This window comes from Emydura macquarii, unplaced genomic scaffold (genome assembly GCF_026122565.2).
Source record: "Emydura macquarii macquarii isolate MOO-44397 ecotype Brisbane River unplaced genomic scaffold, CSIRO-AGI_Emac_v2 contig_915, whole genome shotgun sequence".
Classification (NCBI taxonomy): Eukaryota; Metazoa; Chordata; order Testudines; family Chelidae; genus Emydura; species Emydura macquarii.
In genome coordinates this window covers 417,082-436,207 of record NW_027131052.1, presented here as the reverse complement: position 1 = coordinate 436,207, position 19,126 = coordinate 417,082, and the positions used below count along the sequence as shown (strand labels likewise).

Genomic DNA, 19,126 nt, shown 5'->3' with positions numbered 1-19,126 from the left:
GGCCTGGAGGGCATTCAGCATGGGGGGCAAGGAGGTGAGTGCCCCTGGACCTGCTCTGTGTGCTCAGCAGGCCTGAGCACCCCTCTCATTTTTGTTGTTAATTAGTCATTTAAAAGGAAGGAATACAACTCAGCTGAATCTGTCAAGGTCTGAACCTTTAGGGCTGTTACAGGGAGTTGGTTAGTGGAGGCCTGTGAACGACACAGAGTGCGGGATCAAATGAAGGGCAGTTTTATGTTCAGCAGCTCGTTAAGCAGGCAGGCCTTAGTGTCACCGTTTTAAGATGAAATGATGCTTTTAAGGGTGATTAGTCCCGGAATGAGGAGAACGGGTCTCATTTGTTACCAGTGCTCTGATGGGAGACGGGGTGCCTAGCCTACAATTAATGAACAGGCTGCTTTTTATTATTCGCTATGTAGCTCACTTTAATGACCGTTACTTTCACTTTTCCTGTATTCGGTCTGGCTGCCATAATCACATTTTTTACTTTTCGTTGCCTGTTAAACATTATTTTGGTAAACACCTGCTAATACCATAGTAATAACTGTTCAGGTAGAGAGCATTTTTTAACTTTTTTTTGTAAAGATCAGTTCAAACCAAAATGTGTCTTAATTTATTCTTAACTTGCCTTTCAATGGTCTTACATCACTGCGCGTGGATTGCACTAGGCCTCGCTTGGCTGTTGTCCAGCGTATTTTTAAGAAATAGGTTTTTGGGCCTACTTACATGTCAGTGTTTCCATGTAAGAGAAGCAAGTGTTATCTCTATAGCTGCACCATGGGATGGATCCCAGGGCTATAAAATGGCAGCCCGCTGCTCCCCCAGGCACGGGTTTCTTCCTGCCCCTCACCCCATGAGGTTCTCTGTGCAGGGCTGTGAGCTAGGGATTGGCTCAGCGCATCTCAGTGGGGCTGTTGATTCTGAAACCTAATAATGGCATCCAAATAGAAGTGCCATTACCTCTTTCACTACTGACCTCTTTAGGAAAAGTATCGTGCTCCTCCGGGGCCCGGATTGCGCACCCCACCTCTCCCACTCCACTCTGCTCTGGTGCTGCAGAGAACCGAGCTGGGGGAACCCTGGTGCTAAGGGTGAGGTACAGCAGCTGCTGTCAGAGGGTGGGGGGGCATGTTGGGTGCAGCCTGGGAGGCGTCTGGCTTGATAGGTTTTCCTGCTCTGCCCAGGGCGCTGCAGCCCACCCAGACAGCGAGGAGCAGCAGCAGCGGCTCCGGGAAGCAGCCGAGGGGCTCCGCATGGCGACCAACGCCGCAGCTCAGAATGCCATCAAGAAAAAGCTTGTGCACAAGTTGGAGGTGAGAGGCCTGGGGGGGGGGTTGCCGTGGAAGGGCAATGAGGAAGCCTGTGAGGACTGGGGGTTGTGTGTGGAAGGATCAGGAGGTCAGGGGGCTGCCAAAGGTGTGGGGAACGGTCAGGGGCAGGGTGCTGCTGGGGACCAGGGACTGCCCGAGTCCAGGAGCCTTTGGCTTTCTGGAGCACAAAGTCACCCTCTGCAGAACATGGAAGCCTCTCGACGCATCCCACAGAGACCCCTCTTCACCCCCCGCCTCACCCCGCGCTGGGATGGAGCCTCGGCTCCCTGACCAGAGGGCCTGGGGGGCTGTATGAACAGACCGCTCTGCCGGTGCCTGCGTCTCACCCACGTCTGGCTGGGGTGCGAGGTCCCCAGGTGTGGGGTCTGTGCTGGGCAGCTGCAGGAGGGAGTCCTGTACTGGGCCCCTTCCTTGGGCCCTGCAGCCTGGGCATCAGGCCTCTGTGAGACTGACCTACTGCTTCCTCCCTGCCAGCACACAGCCAAGCAGGCCGCAGCCTCCGCCACGCAGACCATCGCCGCCGCGCAGCACGCCGCCTCCTCCAACAAGAACCCCGCCGCGCAGCAGCAGCTGGTGCAGAGCTGCAAGGTAAGGAGCGCAGTGTTCCAGAGCCTCTCGTGCCACCACCTTGTGGGGTCGCCCCCTTCCAGCCCTTAGCGCCGCGTCCCAGCTGTCGCAGTGCAGGATCACACCGCCCAGTCCTTCCCCGGCCAGTGTCAGACACACGGGGCCCGGCTCCAGCCAGGCTCTGAGCGCACCTCCAGTGAGCTGGGCACAGGGAGCTGCAGCTGCGCCAGGGAGAGTTTCATGTGAGAGCCGGACTCGTAATCCAGCAGCCCAGGCCTTGGGGGCTGCTGAGGGGTCCAGAGTGGCCTCTCCCAGGTTGTGGGGGGGGGGGGTGTCCCGGGTGTCCCTGCTCTTGGAGTGGCCTCTCTTGGGTTGGGAGGGGCAGGGAGTAGCGTCTCCAGGGCTGTGGGGGGGTCCCTGCTCTCAGGGTTGGCGGGCAGGGGGCTCTGCTCTCAGAGTGCTCTTTCGCTGGTTGGGGTTGGGGACTGCTCTCAGGCAGCCTCTCGCTGGTGGGGAGGAGCAGGGGACGTCATTAGATGACCAAAACGCCACTGTTCCAGCATCGTGAAAGAAGACCGCTTTGGTTAAAAGGCCAGCCTGGTTAAGGGGGAAGTGAAGGCAGCAGCTAGAAATAATGTAGCTAGCTAGATAGCTAAGGGGATAGCAATCAGTGTAAGTGAGCTGTAAAACCAGGGAAAGTGGTAAGGGAAGCCAAAGGCAGGGAAATCCATGGCTGGCAGGGCTGACAATAAGAAAAGGTTCAGTGTATCAGGAGCAAAATGAAGCCTCGCCGTGGCATAGGCCCGTTAGTAAATGGAGCTGGTGAAACAGAGACTGGTGCAGAAGAGGGAGGACTGTTCAATACAGATTTCTGTTCTGGGTCTGGAAATAAGCAGGAAGATGCTCTCGTATCACACGAGGATGGTCAAGTACTTCCCAGCCCGTTGATAACGAAGGAGGATGTTCGATAATATCTACCAGGGACAAATCTGTTTAAATCTGCAGGCCCGGAAAATGGGCATCCAGGAGTCCTAAAAGAGTTGGTTGAGGAGCTCTCTGGCCTGCTGATTTGCTTTGCAATAACTCTTGGGACAGTGGGGATTTCCGAGGACTAGAAGAGCACTGGTGTGGTGCTCAAACTGAAAACCGTCAAGTGGGCTGACCCTCCCCTCTCCCTGCCCCGCAGCCCAGTCGGGAGCTCCCCACTGATTCTCTCCTCTTGTCTGGTTGCAGGTGGTGGCGGATCAGATCCCGATGCTGGTACAGGGCGTGCGAGGAAGCCAATCCCAGCCGGATAGCCCCAGCGCTCAGCTTGCTCTCATTGCGGCCAGCCAGAACTTCCTGCAGGTATCAGGGCCCTCCCCCTGCAGCTGGCAGGGACCTGAGCCCAGGCACTCGCCCACCCACATCTCTGCGGCAGGCTGGCATCACCCCCTACCCTCCTGACCCCTGGGCTCTGTCACGCCCCATGGCTGTCTGCTCAGCACAGGTGGAATCCGTGCCCTGACATTTCCCATCATGAGTTTGGTGTCTCTGCCTGCCCCCCTGGAGCACTAGGCCCTGCTGGGCATGGGGTGGGATGCTGAACTCATGGCTTGTCCTTTCCACCCCACAGCCTGGCGGGAAGATGGTAGCTGCAGCCAAAGCAACGGTTCCCACCATCGCAGACCAGGCCTCTGCCATGCAGCTCAGCCAATGTGCCAAGAACCTGGCCGCAGCCCTCGCTGAGCTCCGGACAGCTGCCCAGAAGGTAAGAGTCTCCCCTGGCCTGGCCCCTGAGGCACTAACCGAGAAAAGATGCCAGGATCGGGCTTTGCTGCCCCATGTGGCTCAACTGCCTTTCTCCCTGCTGCAGGCTCAGGAGGCCTGTGGGCCCCTGGAGATCGACTCGGCACTCAGCCTGGTGCAGAGCTTGGAACGAGACCTGCAGGAAGCCAAGGCTGCTGCCAGGGACGGCAAGCTGAAGCCCCTGCCGGGAGAGACGGTGAGGGGCCCCGGGGAGGAAGATGAGCTGGCGAATGGGGTGATGGTTGGGCGGGTGATGCAGGGGACAGTGACCGGATGGGTCAGTGGGTGGGCTGTGAGATGGGGGTGGGGTCGATGGGCAGTCGGGGTGAGGAGTGGGTGGGAGGGGAGCTGGGGTGTGTGGGGGGCTGGGAGCTGGGCTGAGGAGTGGGCGGAAGGGGGAGCTGGGCATGTAACTTGTTGTGTGGGTAAAACCCTCCCCGGTCGCCCTCCCCCCAGACAGAGAAGTGCGCCCAGGACCTGGGGAACAGCACAAAGGCCGTCAGCTCCGCCATCGCCCAGCTGCTGGGGGAGGTGGCCCAGGGCAACGAGAACTACACAGGTACCGAGCGAGAGCTCTCCAGCCCGGGGGCAGGGGAATAGGGCCCGGCCTTTGCTGTCTTTGTGGCCCACGCAGCCCTGCCCCCGGTGATGGGTGCTGTGCACACGTCGCAGAGACGGGCCCTGCCCTAGATGCTCACACGGGGTGACAGGCAGACCGGGCAGCGCGGAGTGACAGCAGGAGGATAAATGTAGTGTGTTGGGACCCGTGCTGAGGGTGGCAATACCAACCAGCCCTGCGGCCCAGATGTGGGAGGCGGAGGAAAAGGGCTGGCCCTGCGGCCCGGATTGGGGCGGGGAAGGGGGCTGGCCCTGCGGCCCGGATGTGGGAAGGCTTGTCCAGCTCCAGGCTGCTTAGGATGGGGGCAGACCCTTGCCTGTACAAGGGGTGTCTGAGCAGGGGAGGGGTGGTTGTGGGTCAGGGAGGGTCTCTGCAGCCTGGATCAGTGGCTCACGTCTCTCCCCAGGGATTGCTGCCCGGGATGTGGCCCAGGCCCTGCGGTCGCTCAGCCAGGCTGCGCGCGGCGTCGCAGCCAACACTTCAGACCCCCAGGTGCAGAGTGCCATGCTGGAGTGCGCCAGCGATGTCATGGATAAAGCCGGCAACCTCATTGAGGAAGCACGCAAGGCCGTGGGCAAGCCTGGTGACCCCGAGAGCCAGCAGCGGCTGGCCCAGGTGAGTGCGGGGCCCTACCAACCTCTCAGCCTGGCCACCCCGAGAGCCAGCAGCTCCTGCCCCAGGGGAGTGGGGATTTCCAGCCTGGCCACCCTAACTCGGTGACCCATGCAGCTGCCCTAGAGTCTGGGACAGACACAAATGCTGGCCCTGCTTTGAACGGGGTTGGACCAGATGACCTCCTGGGCTCCCTTCCAACCCTCATCTGTGGTTCTATGTGCAGCCACTCCAGTACCCACAGTGCTTCCCCACTGCTCACTCCAGCCCAGGTCCCCAGGCATTTGCGGGCTTGATGGTTTCCCCTGGGCCCCACCAGTGGAAGGTGCCTTGAGGGGCCAGTTTGTGGGGAAGGGGGACCCAAAATATACCCAGCCTGGGAGAAGCAAGCGTGTGCACGTGAGACGGACCATCTCTGTCTCCTGGCAGGTGGCCAAGGCCGTGTCTCAGGCCCTGAACCGCTGTGTGAACTGCCTCCCAGGGCAGCGGGACGTGGACGCGGCCATCCGCACTGTGAACGAGGCCAGCAAGAAGCTGCTGGCGGAGTCGGTGAGTTCAGCCCAGTGAGCTGGGGCAGCCCCACTGCGTCCCTCCTGCCGTGGGGGCTGGAGCATGATCCTTCCCCGCAGCCCAGTCAGTGAGGGGGCTCCCGCCCCACGTGAGGAGCTGGTTCCTCATTCGGCCGCACGTCCCCGACTGGGAATTTCCCCAAGATTCAGCCCCAGTTCCCCTCCCCAGGGACTCGTTCACAGCACCAGGAAGCTCACCGTGTGGCTGGGCCCAGCCTGGCTCAGATCCTGCGGGAGCTTGGGGCCCCTCGCACCAGCCAATGGCTCCCTGGACCACATTTAAGGGGATGTTTTCAGTGGGAGGCTCCCTAAAACTAGGAGCAGCGTGCCCCCCTGCGCCTCCCTTTGGCCAGCACGTGCCCCCCCTGGCCGGTGTGTGCTCCCCTCCTTCCCCCCCGGCCAGTAGTTTGAGCGGCCAGGCTGCTTTGCCAGTGCTGGGATGGCAGGTGGTGGCAGAACGTGGACACGGGCAGGTCGTCTCTGCGCTGCCGCCAGCCCCTGCTCTTGCGATCCACGTGTCTCTCGGTATCTGAGCAGGCTGCACCACCCCCTGTGAGGACCCCACAGGGAGCAGACTCAGACTGTGGCTCTCACCTTCCCCGTATGTCGCCCCTAATTCCTCTCTCTGCTCCCAGTTCCCACCCAGCACCAAGAGCTTCCAGGAGGCACAGAGCCAGCTGAACCAGGCAGCCGCTGGACTGAACCAGTCTGCCAACGAGTTGGTGCAGGCTTCCCGTGGCACCCCCCAGGACCTGGCCAAGTCCTCTGGCAAATTTGGGCAGGACTTCAATGAGTTCCTAGAGGCTGGGGTGGAGATGGCTGGCCAGTCCCCGGTAAGAGCAGGCCCAGTGGTGCCTGGGGGTGTTTGTTTAATGGGTTGGTTGGCAGCAGGGTTGCATGATCAATTGATACAGTAGGTGTCTGGGGTAGGGTGGGGCTGCTGTGAGCAGCTGGCAGGCTGTGCTGATTGGCTGTGGCTGGCTGGCTGGGGATTGGGGGGGCTGGCTGGCACGGGGTTGGCGGGGGGGCTGGCTGGCTGGTGGCGGGCTGGCTGGCACTGGCTGGGGATTGGGGGCTGGCTGGCACGCTGGCTGGCTACTCGATGCCTGGCTGTGCGGCTGAAGAGCCGTTTGGCAGGTAGGTGGAATGGCGGTGTGACTGGTGAGTTAGTTGAGCTGGAGGTTGGGGTGATGGGTTGTTCGCTGAGTTGGGAAAGGGGTGGCTGGCTGGTGGTAGAGGGCACCAGCAATTCATGATTGACTTGAGTAGGGCAGCTGGTTGGCTGAGCCAGGCCAGGAAGGCCGGTGGGTTGCTTGGGGGCAGGATCAGGTGGGTGGCTGAGCAGGGCTGGCTCTGAGTCACCTGCAGGGGCTGACTGGTTGGTGGGTCTCTTGGCTGGTTGCAGAATAAGGAAGACCAAGCGCAGGTGGTGTTGAACTTGAAGAGCATCTCCATGTCCTCCAGCAAGCTGCTGGTGGCCGCTAAGGCTCTCTCCGCAGACCCCACTGCTCCCAACCTCAAGAACCAGCTGGCGGCAGCTGCACGGTAGGAGACGCTGTTGGCAGTCTAGTACCCGGCTGTCTGGCCCCATGGGGAGGGAGATGAGCGAAGGCTCCCAGTGCCAAGGCCCTGTGGCTGGGCAGTCAGGCGCCCTGTGTGTCTATAACTTAGAATGCATTTGCGTCTATATAGACATTCAAATCAAGTGCCTTAGTTTAAGGGTCTTAACCACTGAATGGCTGGGGAAGGGCATTGTACAAGCCCACGCGGGAAGCAGGCAGCCCTTGCTGATGGTGCAGTCTGTAAAATGCTTTCATTTAGCAGCGTCTGCTAGTTCTGTGCCACGTCGGGAAGCAGCCCTCTGCTCCAGAGCAGCACAAGGCGAGCCCAGAGTCTGTGTCTGCACGTTGGCTCCCCACAGCTTCTTGTCTGTCTTTTCAGCCAGGTTTTGGTAAGGTTCTCTTGAAAGTCAAGGTTCAAGCCAGCATAACACTGAGCTGTCCAGGCTTTGGGGCATAGTCAGCCATCCCCCTTCAGGAGGAGGTTCAGCTGTTGGTTGGCTTTTGTGGTTTAGGTGGAAGCAGCTTGAAACTGCTTCTTTGCTACTAGGGTAAGTCTCCATCTTTTACAGTAATAGGCCATCTCTTTCATGCTAGAGCTTGGGACATCTTCTAGATCATAGTGCTCAACCTGTGGTACCCGTACCCCTGGGGGTATGCGAGACACAGGCAGGGGGTACCCAAGGAAAAACAGTAAAGGGGAGGCAGGCGGCAGCCCCCGCTTCCCGCCCAGTCACAGCTCCCAGCTGGGAGGCAGGCGGTAGATGCCAGCTTCTGGGGAAGGCGGGGAGCAGCCCCCCACTTCCTGCCGGGTCCCAGCTAGGAGGCAGGCAGCAGCCACAGGCAACTTGCCCAGGTGGCAGCCTCCCTCCCTGGCTCAAAGCCCAGTGCACAGAAAACGTGTCAATTTCACTGATCTAACTGAGCAGTGAAATTGACAACTATGACAGCCCCAGATGTCACCAGTTACCCTCTTTTCCTGTCTCTCTCTCTCTCTCACCCCTTCCTCCTCTCAAATCTATGGCAAAATATTTGGCGCGGTGCTTTATATTCCCCAGCACTGGCGTGCCGCTCAAAGCCTCTTAGCTATGGCCAGCGTCACCTCTAGCCCAGGTACATACTTGAGTTGTGCAGCTCTGGTGTAAAGGTGGTAACCCAGCCCACACTAGATCTGACATCTGTCATATCACGGCCTTGTATACTCAGCCTTCTTCCAACACAGGGCTCACATTAGTCTGTAAAGATAACATCCCGTGTTGGATACTTATTAAAATGTGCACTGCCAGCCAGATGTCGTCTGTGTCAATGAAATGCCTGGTGGTGTAATGGCAAGATGACGTTGAAGAGTTGAAAGGTGTCAGTGCTAGGACAGACTCTTGTTGCATCTCCAGAAGCTGTTTTCTTGTCCAAGTGAATCTTGGAACCGACTGCCTCTCAGCAACAGATCCACAGTCATGACAACCCACTTCGGTAGGACCAGTGACAGTCTGCGCAGGACGCCTGTGTGCCAGATCATGTCACACGCGGCAGTACAGTCGAGGAATACTGCGCCTATCTTCTGCCTGGCCTGGAAGCCATTCTCAGTGCAGGTGGTGAGCGCCAGCACTTCATCACAGGTGCTGCGATTTGATCTGAAACCTGCTTGATCTGCACCCAGGCTAGTGACCCGATGGTGGGGGCCGGTCTTTGAGTAATTAGCCTTTTAAGTAATTAGTACATGCAGCTTAGCAAAGAGATGGGCAGTAACGAGTGGCGGGGCAGTGATCTTGCTCAGGTTTTGGCAAAGCTGTTACTTTTTCTCTGCTCCAGATTTCAGGTCTTTTATTCCAGCGTTTCTCAGTCTTTTAAGTAGCAAGTACCCCCTAACTTATTAACATTGTACCCAGCACTCCATTTTCCGCTCTGAGAAGCACAATCTTTTCCCCTTTCCCACTGGATGACTGTGTTTTTCCTAAAGCAGGAGAGTTCTGAGTTCTGCAGTGCTGTGTGGCTGTGGCAGATCACAAAACCCCTGCTTTTCTCCCCTCCTTCCTCCTCCCCTTCCTCCACAGAGGAGCAAAGGTCAGCGCCAGCCAGTCACTATGGCCTGAGTGCGGGGCACGTGCTGTTCTCCCCACACAGGGGGAACTTGTGAGCTATGAGCAGGCTCTGGCGGCCCAGAGTGGATAGCAGCGCTCCCCGTGGCCGGCCCTAGGGGGGTGCGGGCCTGGGGCAAATCACACTGGGCGGGCCCCTCTGAACATTTTTATCCTGGTAAAATCTGGGACTGTCAGAGCTGAGCAGTGAAATTGACAAGTGAACCTGCAGGGAGATCCCAGGACTGGGCAAGCGCTGGGCTCTCCGCCTGGCTTTCTGGGCTCCGGGCTTTGAGCTGGGGGGGAGCTGCCACCTGGGCAAGTTGCAGGTGGCTGCCGCCTGCCTGCCAGCCCAGGAGGTGGGCAACTGCCACCTGCTCTGAGCTGGGGCAGAGGAGGCTTCGCGCAGGCTAGGACCTGGGGACGTGAGCAGGCGGCAGGCAGCTGCTGCCTATCTTCAAGCCAGGGCGCGGGAGGCTGTCTCTTGGCTCAGAGCCAGGGTGCGGGTGGCATCCACCCAGCTGCGAACCCAGCTCACAGGGTGCAGGAGGCTGCTGCTGGGCTCCCACCTGGGAGCTGAGACCGGGCAGGACACAGGCGGCTGCCACCTGGCTGCTACCCAAGCCGATGGCTGCCGCCCGGCATCCCAAAAAGCCAGCAGCTGCCGCCCAGCTTCCCAGGACTGGGGCGGCTGCCGTCCACCTCTCAGCTAGGAGGTGGGACTGGGCGGGAAGCGGGCAGCTGCCGCCCACCTCCCTTCACTGGGTTTTTCGCCACATACCTCCTGCCTGTGTCTCGCGTAACCCCAGGGGTCCACGTACCAGAGGTTGAGAAACTGTTTTACTCTGCTGAATAAGTCTCGCTAGGAAGATGGCTAGCCATAGGCTTCCCCAGGAATTCAGGGTAGACGTTGTCAAGCCAGTGGGCTGTACCTGTTTGCACTGGTTTGGGTCACCCTCTCGCTTTCATCTGCGGGGAAAGGCTGGAAGCCCTCTTCGGTTTCAGGCGTGCACTGTTTGTATTGCCGCCATGGTTTCTGCCGCTCCTTCAAACTTCTGGTGCGTATCCGCACCTGCGATGTGAAGCAGGTGGGTAGCCAGGCTGGTTGCAGGGACTGGGTGGTGGCACTGCTGGAGGCGTCTAAGCAGTGCCTGGTTTTCTGATGGTGCCCAGGCTTTATGGCTGGGCCTGACAGGTGAGGTCCATGGTTGCCTGTTCTCATCTTGCTCTTTTAGAAACGTTCTAGCTGCCTGAAGGTGTGTGAGGTACGAGTGGCCACTTCCTTCATATCGCTTGAGGAATTCTGCACACTCCTCACCTAGGCAGGGAATGTGGATCTTATAACAGCCTCCTGGGACTGACTTAGTGATAGCTGTGTACCTGGCTTTTGTTGAACCACGTGTAAGCTTCTGCAGTAGAGATGCTGTGCGGGACGCCAGCGTTGTAGCAGGCGGAGAATTGGGACACGCTGGGCCAGTTCGCTTTCCAGTAGTTCCAGCAAGGGTTTTTCTCGGTGCTCACAGCCAGTGTGGTTACTCCAACCTTGGTCAGGACTGGACCCCCATGTTGAGTGTGGGAAGTTTTTCAACACACACCTTGTAGCTTGCAGCGGAGGATTGCCTGTGCTGGTGGGTGCAGGTGAAGTCAGGGGAGCCGTCTTGCTTCCATCTGGCAGAGTGAAAAGTGCCCCCACTGTTCTGGATCATGGATGAGGTGACGGTCGTGCAGCGAAGCCCAGTCTAACTCCACTTTGATCTGACTGTCTCCCCAAGTCATGCGCTGGCTATTCAAATCTCCGACAGAGAGGCTTGGTGTGGGAGCTTCCGAAGAATATTTGTGGTAGCGAGGGGGCACTCAGCAAGGCCCGTTCTCACAGTGTCCCAGAGGTGTGAATGAGATGGGAGCGGTTCCATGTCAACAGGAGATGCGCTAACGTGGGTAGCGTGGCCATTTTTGCCCTGCGTAGAACAGCTCACAAGGTCGTAACTTTTAGTGCTGCGGCGGCTGGCAGAAAGGGAACCAGCCTGTCTCCTGAAGGCAGGCTCTGTCTGTGTTGTGTTTGGAGGCTGGGACTGGAGAACGGAGAGCTCAGCAAACACTGAAGGGTTTTCAGGGACGGGCCCCCTCTCTGTGAGGCCACGGCCAGGCCTGACATCTGTGGGGCTCAGTCAGGTCTGGATCTGCCCTGAGCTCTCACGTCCAGCACCCCCGTCCAGTCTCTTCACTGTGGTGCTGCAGTGCCCCGGCTGGGAGAGGCCGGGGCTGGAGTGACCGGGAGCTCCCCCACAGCCAGAGTTCCTGCCCCACACCCTGCAGTGCCCCTGCTGGCAGTGCTGGATCGGTGGCAGTGGTTTCCTGAGTCTCTCTCCCCTGTTTTCTGCAGAGCCGTGACTGACAGCATTAACCAGCTGATCACAATGTGCACCCAGCAGGCTCCGGGCCAGAAGGAGTGTGACAACGCCTTGCGGGAGCTTGAGGTGAGGGGCCATCCCAGGAAGGGAGTGCAATGCGAGAGCTGGGGCTGGTGAGGGGCACGGGGTCCCTGAGCCCTTCCTGCTGGAAGGCTGGGGCTGGGAGTGGCAAGGGGAGTGGAGGATGGGGGGGCTGTGAACAGTGACGCTGACCGTCCCCTCACGGGAACGCTGCTCGTTCTGACATGTCTCCCACACAGACGGTGCGGGAGCTGCTTGAGAACCCCACCCAGGCCGTCAACGACATGTCCTACTTCAACTGCCTGGACAGCGTCATGGAGAACTCCAAGGTGAGGCCGTGGGCATGGGGGCACATGATGGGTGGGTGGAGCTGGGGTGGGGTGGGGGTGGAGCTGGGGTGGGGTGGGGGTGGAGCTGGGTCGGGGTGGGGGTGGAGCTAGGTATCGGTGTAGGTTTGGGAAGGACCAGGGTGCGCTGGTTACTCCCAGCGGATTTCCTGCTCCCTGCTGCTTATCGGGTGCAGTGACTTGCTCTCACCCTGTCTCCATGGATCTGCCATTTTTCCTGTGCCGGCTCTGCCTGTCCCTGGCACCCCAGGGGTATAGCTCCAGGGATTTGGGTTCTTGGGCAGAGACCAGCCCCTCCAGGATTCTGGCCCTTTGTGGCCTGGGCCAGCAGCAGTGCAGGGCGGACCTTTTCCTCATCCTCCTAGTGCCAGTCTCGGGTGGTGTCTGAGATCTCCCCTGCCCTGTGTCTCCCTTCCAGCTGTCGAACATGGGGCCGGGCTGCTCGTGCCATGGCCTGTCTGACCCCTGGGTCAGGGATGCGTTTCCTCTAGATGGGCTGCACCTCTCTATCCAGCGCATCTTGTCCCTGTTGTTCCCCGCAATGTGCCCTGTGCCCCGCCCCCACCCACGCAGTGCAGGGAGGGATAAGACCTCCTTGCTCTCCTCCTGGGCTCTTCATCGCCCCACAGTAGCAGGCTGGTTCCCAGCAGGGCACAAGGGGAGAGGGTCTGGCCTCCCGTAGCAGTGCAGGAGGAGGCAGAGAGGTTTGTGGGGGAGCAGCCAGGCAGGCTGCTGGCTCGCAGGGCAAGGCAGGGGGTTGAGGTAAGAGAGGGTAAGTGGGACCGGCTGAGCGTGACGGGCCTGGAAGGGGAGGACAAGAAGCCTGAGCTTGATGCCGTGGAGGTGGGGAGCAGAGGGGCTGCTGTGGACGTAACAATAGGCAGGGCTGGGGTGCGAGTAGAGAGAGGCTGCGGCAATGGAGCTGGGGGTGCTGGTGAGCTGCAGCTACAGGGGCTGTCTGTGTGTCTGTCTCTCTGCCCCCCACATCCCCACCCCAGCCAGCCAAGCCGCCTCTTGCTCACTCCTTGGGGGCGTCTCCGTCTCTCTCTCCGGTAGGTGCTGGGCGAAGCCATGGCTGGCATTTCCCAGAATGCCAAGAACAGCAGGCTGCCCGAGTTTGGGGAGTCGATCAGCACCGCCTCCAAAGCTCTCTGCGGCTTCACGGAGGCCGCTGCTCAGGTAAGAGACCGCACCTCCGCCCGACCGCTGCCTAACCCCTCACCACAGCCCTGGGACCCGGCTGCTCCAGAGACCCGTCACCGTGCTCCCACCTGCATCCCCAAGCCCGGCCCCTTTGCACTGTCCCCCAGATCCCTGTCCCGTGCTGCCTCGCCTCCCCCCACCCATCCCCTCTGCTGTCGTGCCGCCCCCAGAGCCCTTCCCCCGTTGCCTTGCCCCACCTGTCCCCCCCTGCACCATCTGCCAGAGCCCCTCCCCCTGCTGCCTTGCCCCCTCCCGCCCATCCCCTCCACACCATCACCCAGAGCCCCTCCTGCCCCCCCATGCTGCCCTGCCCCCGACTCCTCAGCCTCGTGTGCCCCCAACGTCTCCCTATGACAGTGCGCAGAACCCCTGCGGTGCCGCCTGGGAGCTGTGGAACTGCTGGGTATCTGTATCCGTTACTTAGCTTGGGGTGAGCTCTCCACCAGGGACACACAGGCAGCCTCTCCAGACCATGTTATCGCCCAGCCCGAGAGCAGGTGCTGCCAGCTGAGTGAACCCAACTGAGTTCAGTGAACGCCAGCGTTCGGGAACCAAGAGTAGCCCCAGCTGGCTCCCAGCCAGGACCCCGGGCTGTATGTCTAGCCCTGCTCACCAAGCCTGGCCGGGGGAGATGATTACCCAGTCCGCCCTTCCCTGGGAGTGCCCCAGCTTTCGTGACTCAGCCGAGTTTGTCCAAACAAACACACGGATGACGGTAAAAGGTCAGACAGGTTCGTTAGACACAGACAAGTAGGTGTTATGGGATTGTAAGTGGCCAGTGCACAGAGGTTAGCAGTTGTTACCAGTGGAAATGAAGATCAGATCGCAGTCCAAGTTCTACACGCGAACAGGATTGGAATGAGCAAGGGCTCACCCTCGTTAGCTGAGAGCACACAATACAAGCCGCTTCTAAACGCAGGCTGGGCCCTTCCCTCCCCCTGTCAGAGTCCCTGTGCTCTCCAGACAGCCCGCCAGGCGTTCAGTGGAGTGGGAGTGGAGCCCACTGGTGATGCGGCGCTCCCCCTTCCCCAGTCTGTCTCAGCTTGCTACAGCAGTCCACGCGTGTGCCATGGCGACTGCTCCCCATGGCGAATGTGCGTCCTGCAGCGAAGCTTCACTGTAAACAGTTCCTGTTAGTGGAATCTCCTCCGAAGGGTGAGGGAGAGCCGTTAGCTGGCTGGCCACGCCAGGGTGGTGCGGGACGTTCCCACCTGGCCGCGTGTTCTAGGGGCATGTTCAACAGTGTTCCCGCTTGGCTCCATGGCGGCACAGACAAGCCGACAAGCTCCGAAGGCTCCGCCACACGCCGCATGTCCTGGTGCCGTGGCCCGGGTGACCTGGGCGTTTCTGGGGTGTCGCTCTCAGACACGGAGCGTCACCCTCCCTCTCCTCTGCTCGCAGGCTGCCTATCTGGTGGCTGTTTCAGACCCGAACAGCCAGGCCGGACAGCAAGGCCTAGTGGACCCCACCCAGTTTGCCAGAGCCAACCAAGCAATCCAGATGGCCTGCCAGAACCTGGTGGACCCGGCCTGCACGCAGTCCCAGGTGAGTGAGGGGCCTGGGACAGGAAGGGCGCCGGCTGTCTGGCCCCAGGGCGCCTCCTGCGCTCAGCGGCAGGGAACGTTAGAGCAGCTGAAGGGCCGAGTCCTGGGCATGGCACAGTGCCAGCCTGAGGAGTTTGGGGCCAGAGCCAGGCTGACGAATGACGTGGTCCTGCTCCAAATGCCAGGCCAGGCTCACTGCTGGCTAATCCTGGCCTGGCTGTCGCCTGGGCATTGATGGATCCATGGCCCTGGGCTGTCCAGGCACCTCTTGGAGCGGGTGTGGGGAGGACGCCGGGCACAGAGAGACCCCCCAAACTCTGGACTGTGGGGGGAGGTGCAGGGCATACAGGGTGATTTACCCCCCCGAACTCAATGCTGGGGGTGGGGGGAGCAGGGTGCACAGCGGGACACCCCTGAACTCCGCGCAGGAGAGTGGCTGGGTGCAGGGCATACAGGGTGATTCACCCCCCCCCCCTGAACTCCACGCTGGGGGTGGGGGGAGCAGGGTGCACAGCGGGACACCCCTGAACTCCACGCTGGAGAGTGGCTGGGTGCAGGGCATACAGGGTGATTCACCCGCCCAGAACTCCGTGCTGTGCGTGGGGGGAATGCAGGGCATACAGGGTGATTCACCCCCCCCAACTCCGCGCTGGGGGAAGTGCAGGGCACCCGGGGGACCCCCCCGAACCCTGCGTTGTGTCTGGGAGGAGCTGGGCGCACGGGGACCCCGCCCTGGCAGGAGATGTTGGGGCCGGGCTCTAGGGGTGGACAGGACGGTGCGTGACTCCCTGCCCCTCTCTGCAGGTGCTGTCGGCCGCCACCATCGTGGCTAAGCACACCTCGGCCCTGTGCAACACCTGCCGCCTGGCCTCCTCCCGCACCACCAACCCCGTTGCCAAGCGCCAGTTTGTCCAGTCTGCCAAGGAGGTGGCCAATAGCACGGCCAACCTGGTCAAGACCATCAAGGTACCATCGGCCATCCCACGACGTGGCCGCCTGCTGGGGTGGGGAAGGGCACTGCCCCCTGAAGGGGGTTGGGTGGGGGGGCTGCCTTTGGCTGGCTGTGCTCAGGGATGGTGCCCAGTGAAAGGCAGCGGGGAGGGCAGTGGGCAGCAGTGGGTGGGGGCACAGCACGGCTGGTGTCTGGGCCCGTTGCCGTAAGCAGCTGGTTTCTCCCGCCGCGGCAGGCGCTGGACGGAGCCTTTAACGAGGATAACCGGGAGCGATGCCGGGCAGCCACCGCCCCCCTCATCGAGGCCGTGGATAACCTGACGGCCTTCGCGTCCAACCCCGAGTTCGCCACCGTCCCCGCCCAGATCAGCCCTGAGGTGAGAGCTGCCCCGGGACGGCCTGGAGTGCGCCCTGCACGGGCCGAGCAGCCCCTGGGCGCGGGGGGCTGTGGGTGGGGACTGCTCCTTCATAGCTCAGATCCCAGCCGTCTGCGGAGGGGGCAGCAGCCCCGTGGCCTGGTGAGAGCCCCAGGCCTGGCAGCACAGTGGGGGCGGATTCCTGGATTGGGTGTGTCGGGTCTCTGGGAACTAGAGGGGCTGCTTCCTAGGCCAGGGATGCGGGGAGTGTGAGATGGGCCTTGGTCACCGGGAGCAGGCGGTGCCCCTGCCTCACTGAGGCCGTCCTCTCTCCCTCACAGGGGCGCAGAGCCATGGAGCCCATCGTCTCCTCCGCCAAGACCATGCTGGAGAGCTCCGCAGGCCTCATCCAGACCGCCCGCTCTCTGGCTGTCAACCCCAAGGACCCGCCCAAGTGGTCCGTGCTGGCCGGTCACTCACGGACCGTCTCCGATTCCATCAAGAAGCTGATCACCAACATGAGGTGCGTGTAGCCGGGCTGGGAAAGGCCACAGGGATGCTGCCGGGCCTGCAGGCAGCTGGGCTCCAGAACGGGGAGTGGCCACGTTCATCTCAGTGCGTCTTAACGCTGGAGCCCAGCCAAGCATTGGACATCCACACGAGCCATTTCCCGGCTGCCCACCCAGCCGCTGGGCTTCTCCCTGGCAGCTGGGTCTGCACGGGCTGGAACAAGGAGTTCAAGGTGCTGAAGGAGCCCAAGAAAGGGGGAGTTGTGTAAGAAGGGGGCCTGTGACTGGTGGTGTCCACAGCAGCGGCTGGGCCAAGAGAGGAGGAGGAGGGGAGCGTGCTGGCCCGTGGGGAGAGCAGTGCAGAGGTGCATGGTGGGCTAAGGCATTTGGGACAGAGCTGGAGGAGAGCTGTGCGCTCTGCGGCGCTCTGAACACCACCAGTCCCACGCAGCAGGGACAGAGCCATTTGTCTGGGTTCGGGGCTGGGCTGCCCAGGGCTCTGGGGCGAGGCAGCGAAGGTGGGAACAGCCTGGGCCCCATTTACGGGTAAAAAGTCCGCTTCCTCTGTGGGTCTAGCATGGTCTTTCCCTGGGCTCAGCTCACTGGCGCCCTGGGGGAGCTGCGGCTGTGTCCCAGCCCGGACAGTGCTGACGGTGGTTTGTCTCACAGGGATAAAGCCCCCGGGCAGCGGGAGTGTGACGAGGCCATCGAGGTTCTGAATAAGTGCATGCGGGATGTGGACCAAGCCTCCCTGGCCGCCATCAGCCAGCAGCTGGCCCCCCGAGAGGGCATCTCCCAGGAGGTGAGTCTTCAGGGCAGTTTGGGCCCTTTGCCCAGGGGCCTCTGTGCTCCCCGAGGGCAGGCCACTCCCAGCCCCTCCCAGCCAGGTTTCCTGTCCCCTGCTCTGAGGGGAGAGGCCAGAGGTGAGTAGCTGCCATTGCTTGGAGCCGGGGCTGCAGATTCTCACCCCTGAGGTCAAGGCTCCACGTCCAGCAGGTGGGACTGACCGAGCCGCTCTTAAATTCACCACCCAGCTGAGAGCTCCCTTACCCCTCTGGGGTCTCTGCTCCCCCAGCGTTCCTGGAGCCCTGCCCTGCACCCGCACCCCACAGAGCCTGGGATCTTCCCCTAGGGAAGATGCAGCAGCTGTTTTCTGGCTGAGCCCCCCCTTGCTGCCCTGAGACATCACACACCAGTGTCCCCAGCCCCTGCCTGGCTCCGCACCCTGTTTGACCGGTGCTGGACATCCTGCAGCGTGGATCCCAGGCAGCAGCCTGCACGGCGACCTGCCCTTCTCCTGGGTCCCTGTCCAAGTGACCATGGGGACTCCTGCCCCCTCCTGGGTGGGGCACATGGTCACACACTCGTGTGCCCCGTGACCGCCTGGAGCAGGGTTCCATTGCGTGGGGCAGGCGGGATGAGCTATGCTGGGCCAGGACCGGCCTGGCTGCTCTGAGACGTGCCTGAGGGCCCTCGTGGGAGCCGACGTCTCGTGCCCCAAACCAGCCCCTCAGGGATAGTTCAGTGATCTTGCTGCTCTCCCCAGGTCACCCCACCTGCCTCTCCTGGGGCAGGCCAATGGCCTGGGCTTCCATCCCCCTCCCCCTTCTCCTGGGTCTTTGGCCAGGCCCTGTGACTCCAGCCCCGCTGCTCTCTGCCGTGGGGCAGCCTCACTTCACCGTGTCTCTCCCCGCAGGCTTTGCACAACCAGATGATCACGGCTGTTCAGGAGATCAGCAACCTGATCGAACCCGTGGCTGGCGCCGCCAGGGCTGAGGCCTCCCAGCTGGGACACAAGGTAAGGGGTGGGGTGGAAGGCTGGGGGCGGGGTGCCCTGGGGGCAGGAGGTGCCGTCTCTACAGGACGTGGGCAGGGGAGCCCGTGAACCCACGGCCTGGCCAGGAGGACTAGCCTCGAGCCGCCCTGGGACTAAGGCTGCTCTTCCCCAGGTGTCCCAGATGGCTCAGTACTTCGAGCCGCTCATTCTGGCCGCTGTCGGGGCTGCTTCCAAGACGCTCAACCACCAGCAGCAGATGAACCTCCTGGACCAGACCAAGACGCTGGCTGAGTCTGCCCTGCAGATGCTGTACACAGCCAAGGAGGCCGGCGGGAACCCCAAGGTGCGTGCGAGCAACGCTCCCTCCAGCAGCTGGAAGGGGGCCAGGCCGGGGCTGCCCACGGCAGGGTGCTGGGCAGCGTGTCTGGGGTGGGGGAGGGGAGCCATGTGTGCGGCCCATCTCTAGTTGTGTGGGGGAGTGCCTGCGGCAGGGTGCCATAGAGCTTCGTGTGTGTGTGTGTGTGTGTGTGTGTGTGTGTGTGTGTGGCAAAGGTGCCATCCCTGTACACCCCCTCATGGTGCAACGCGCCACTGCAGCAGCTGTGCCTCAGTTTCCCCAGTGGATGCTTCAACACGCTTCGGTTATGGACACAGTTTATCCCCCGGCCCAATGGCTGAGAGGTCACCCCCGTCTGGGGGAGCGGAGTCCCCAAGTCAAGGTCCAACAGAAACACAAACCAAAAGAATCCACAGACCTGCTGGGCCCAGCTTTCAGCCACATCCTTTCAAGCAGAGCGGCAACCCGCCGGTGGGTCCTGGTAGCAAACCCAACGGCAGGCCCAGGCCCATGCCCACCCTTCCGCAGGCTGGCCGTGGCCAGCCACTCT

General features: G+C 61.3%; 1 protein-coding gene across 4 annotated transcripts in view; it reads left to right on the top strand.

Annotated features, from left to right (window-relative positions):
• Window positions 1–19,126, top strand: part of TLN1 (talin 1) — a 122,952-nt gene that overhangs the window by 81,838 nt on the left and 21,988 nt on the right. For all 4 annotated transcript variants that reach the window (XM_067543528.1, XM_067543530.1, XM_067543527.1 and 1 more), the window contains 20 exons: window positions 1,185–1,313; window positions 1,806–1,919; window positions 3,132–3,245; window positions 3,514–3,648; window positions 3,754–3,882; window positions 4,143–4,245; window positions 4,712–4,920; window positions 5,347–5,466; window positions 6,122–6,319; window positions 6,892–7,031; window positions 11,504–11,597; window positions 11,792–11,881; window positions 12,956–13,078; window positions 14,504–14,647; window positions 15,451–15,612; window positions 15,834–15,974; window positions 16,295–16,476; window positions 17,132–17,264; window positions 18,159–18,260; window positions 18,412–18,582. In XM_067543528.1, the coding sequence (XP_067399629.1) occupies window positions 1,185–1,313; window positions 1,806–1,919; window positions 3,132–3,245; window positions 3,514–3,648; window positions 3,754–3,882; window positions 4,143–4,245; window positions 4,712–4,920; window positions 5,347–5,466; window positions 6,122–6,319; window positions 6,892–7,031; window positions 11,504–11,597; window positions 11,792–11,881; window positions 12,956–13,078; window positions 14,504–14,647; window positions 15,451–15,612; window positions 15,834–15,974; window positions 16,295–16,476; window positions 17,132–17,264; window positions 18,159–18,260; window positions 18,412–18,582 (2,733 nt within the window). The remainder of the gene's footprint in view (window positions 1–1,184; window positions 1,314–1,805; window positions 1,920–3,131; window positions 3,246–3,513; window positions 3,649–3,753; window positions 3,883–4,142; window positions 4,246–4,711; window positions 4,921–5,346; window positions 5,467–6,121; window positions 6,320–6,891; window positions 7,032–11,503; window positions 11,598–11,791; window positions 11,882–12,955; window positions 13,079–14,503; window positions 14,648–15,450; window positions 15,613–15,833; window positions 15,975–16,294; window positions 16,477–17,131; window positions 17,265–18,158; window positions 18,261–18,411; window positions 18,583–19,126) is intronic.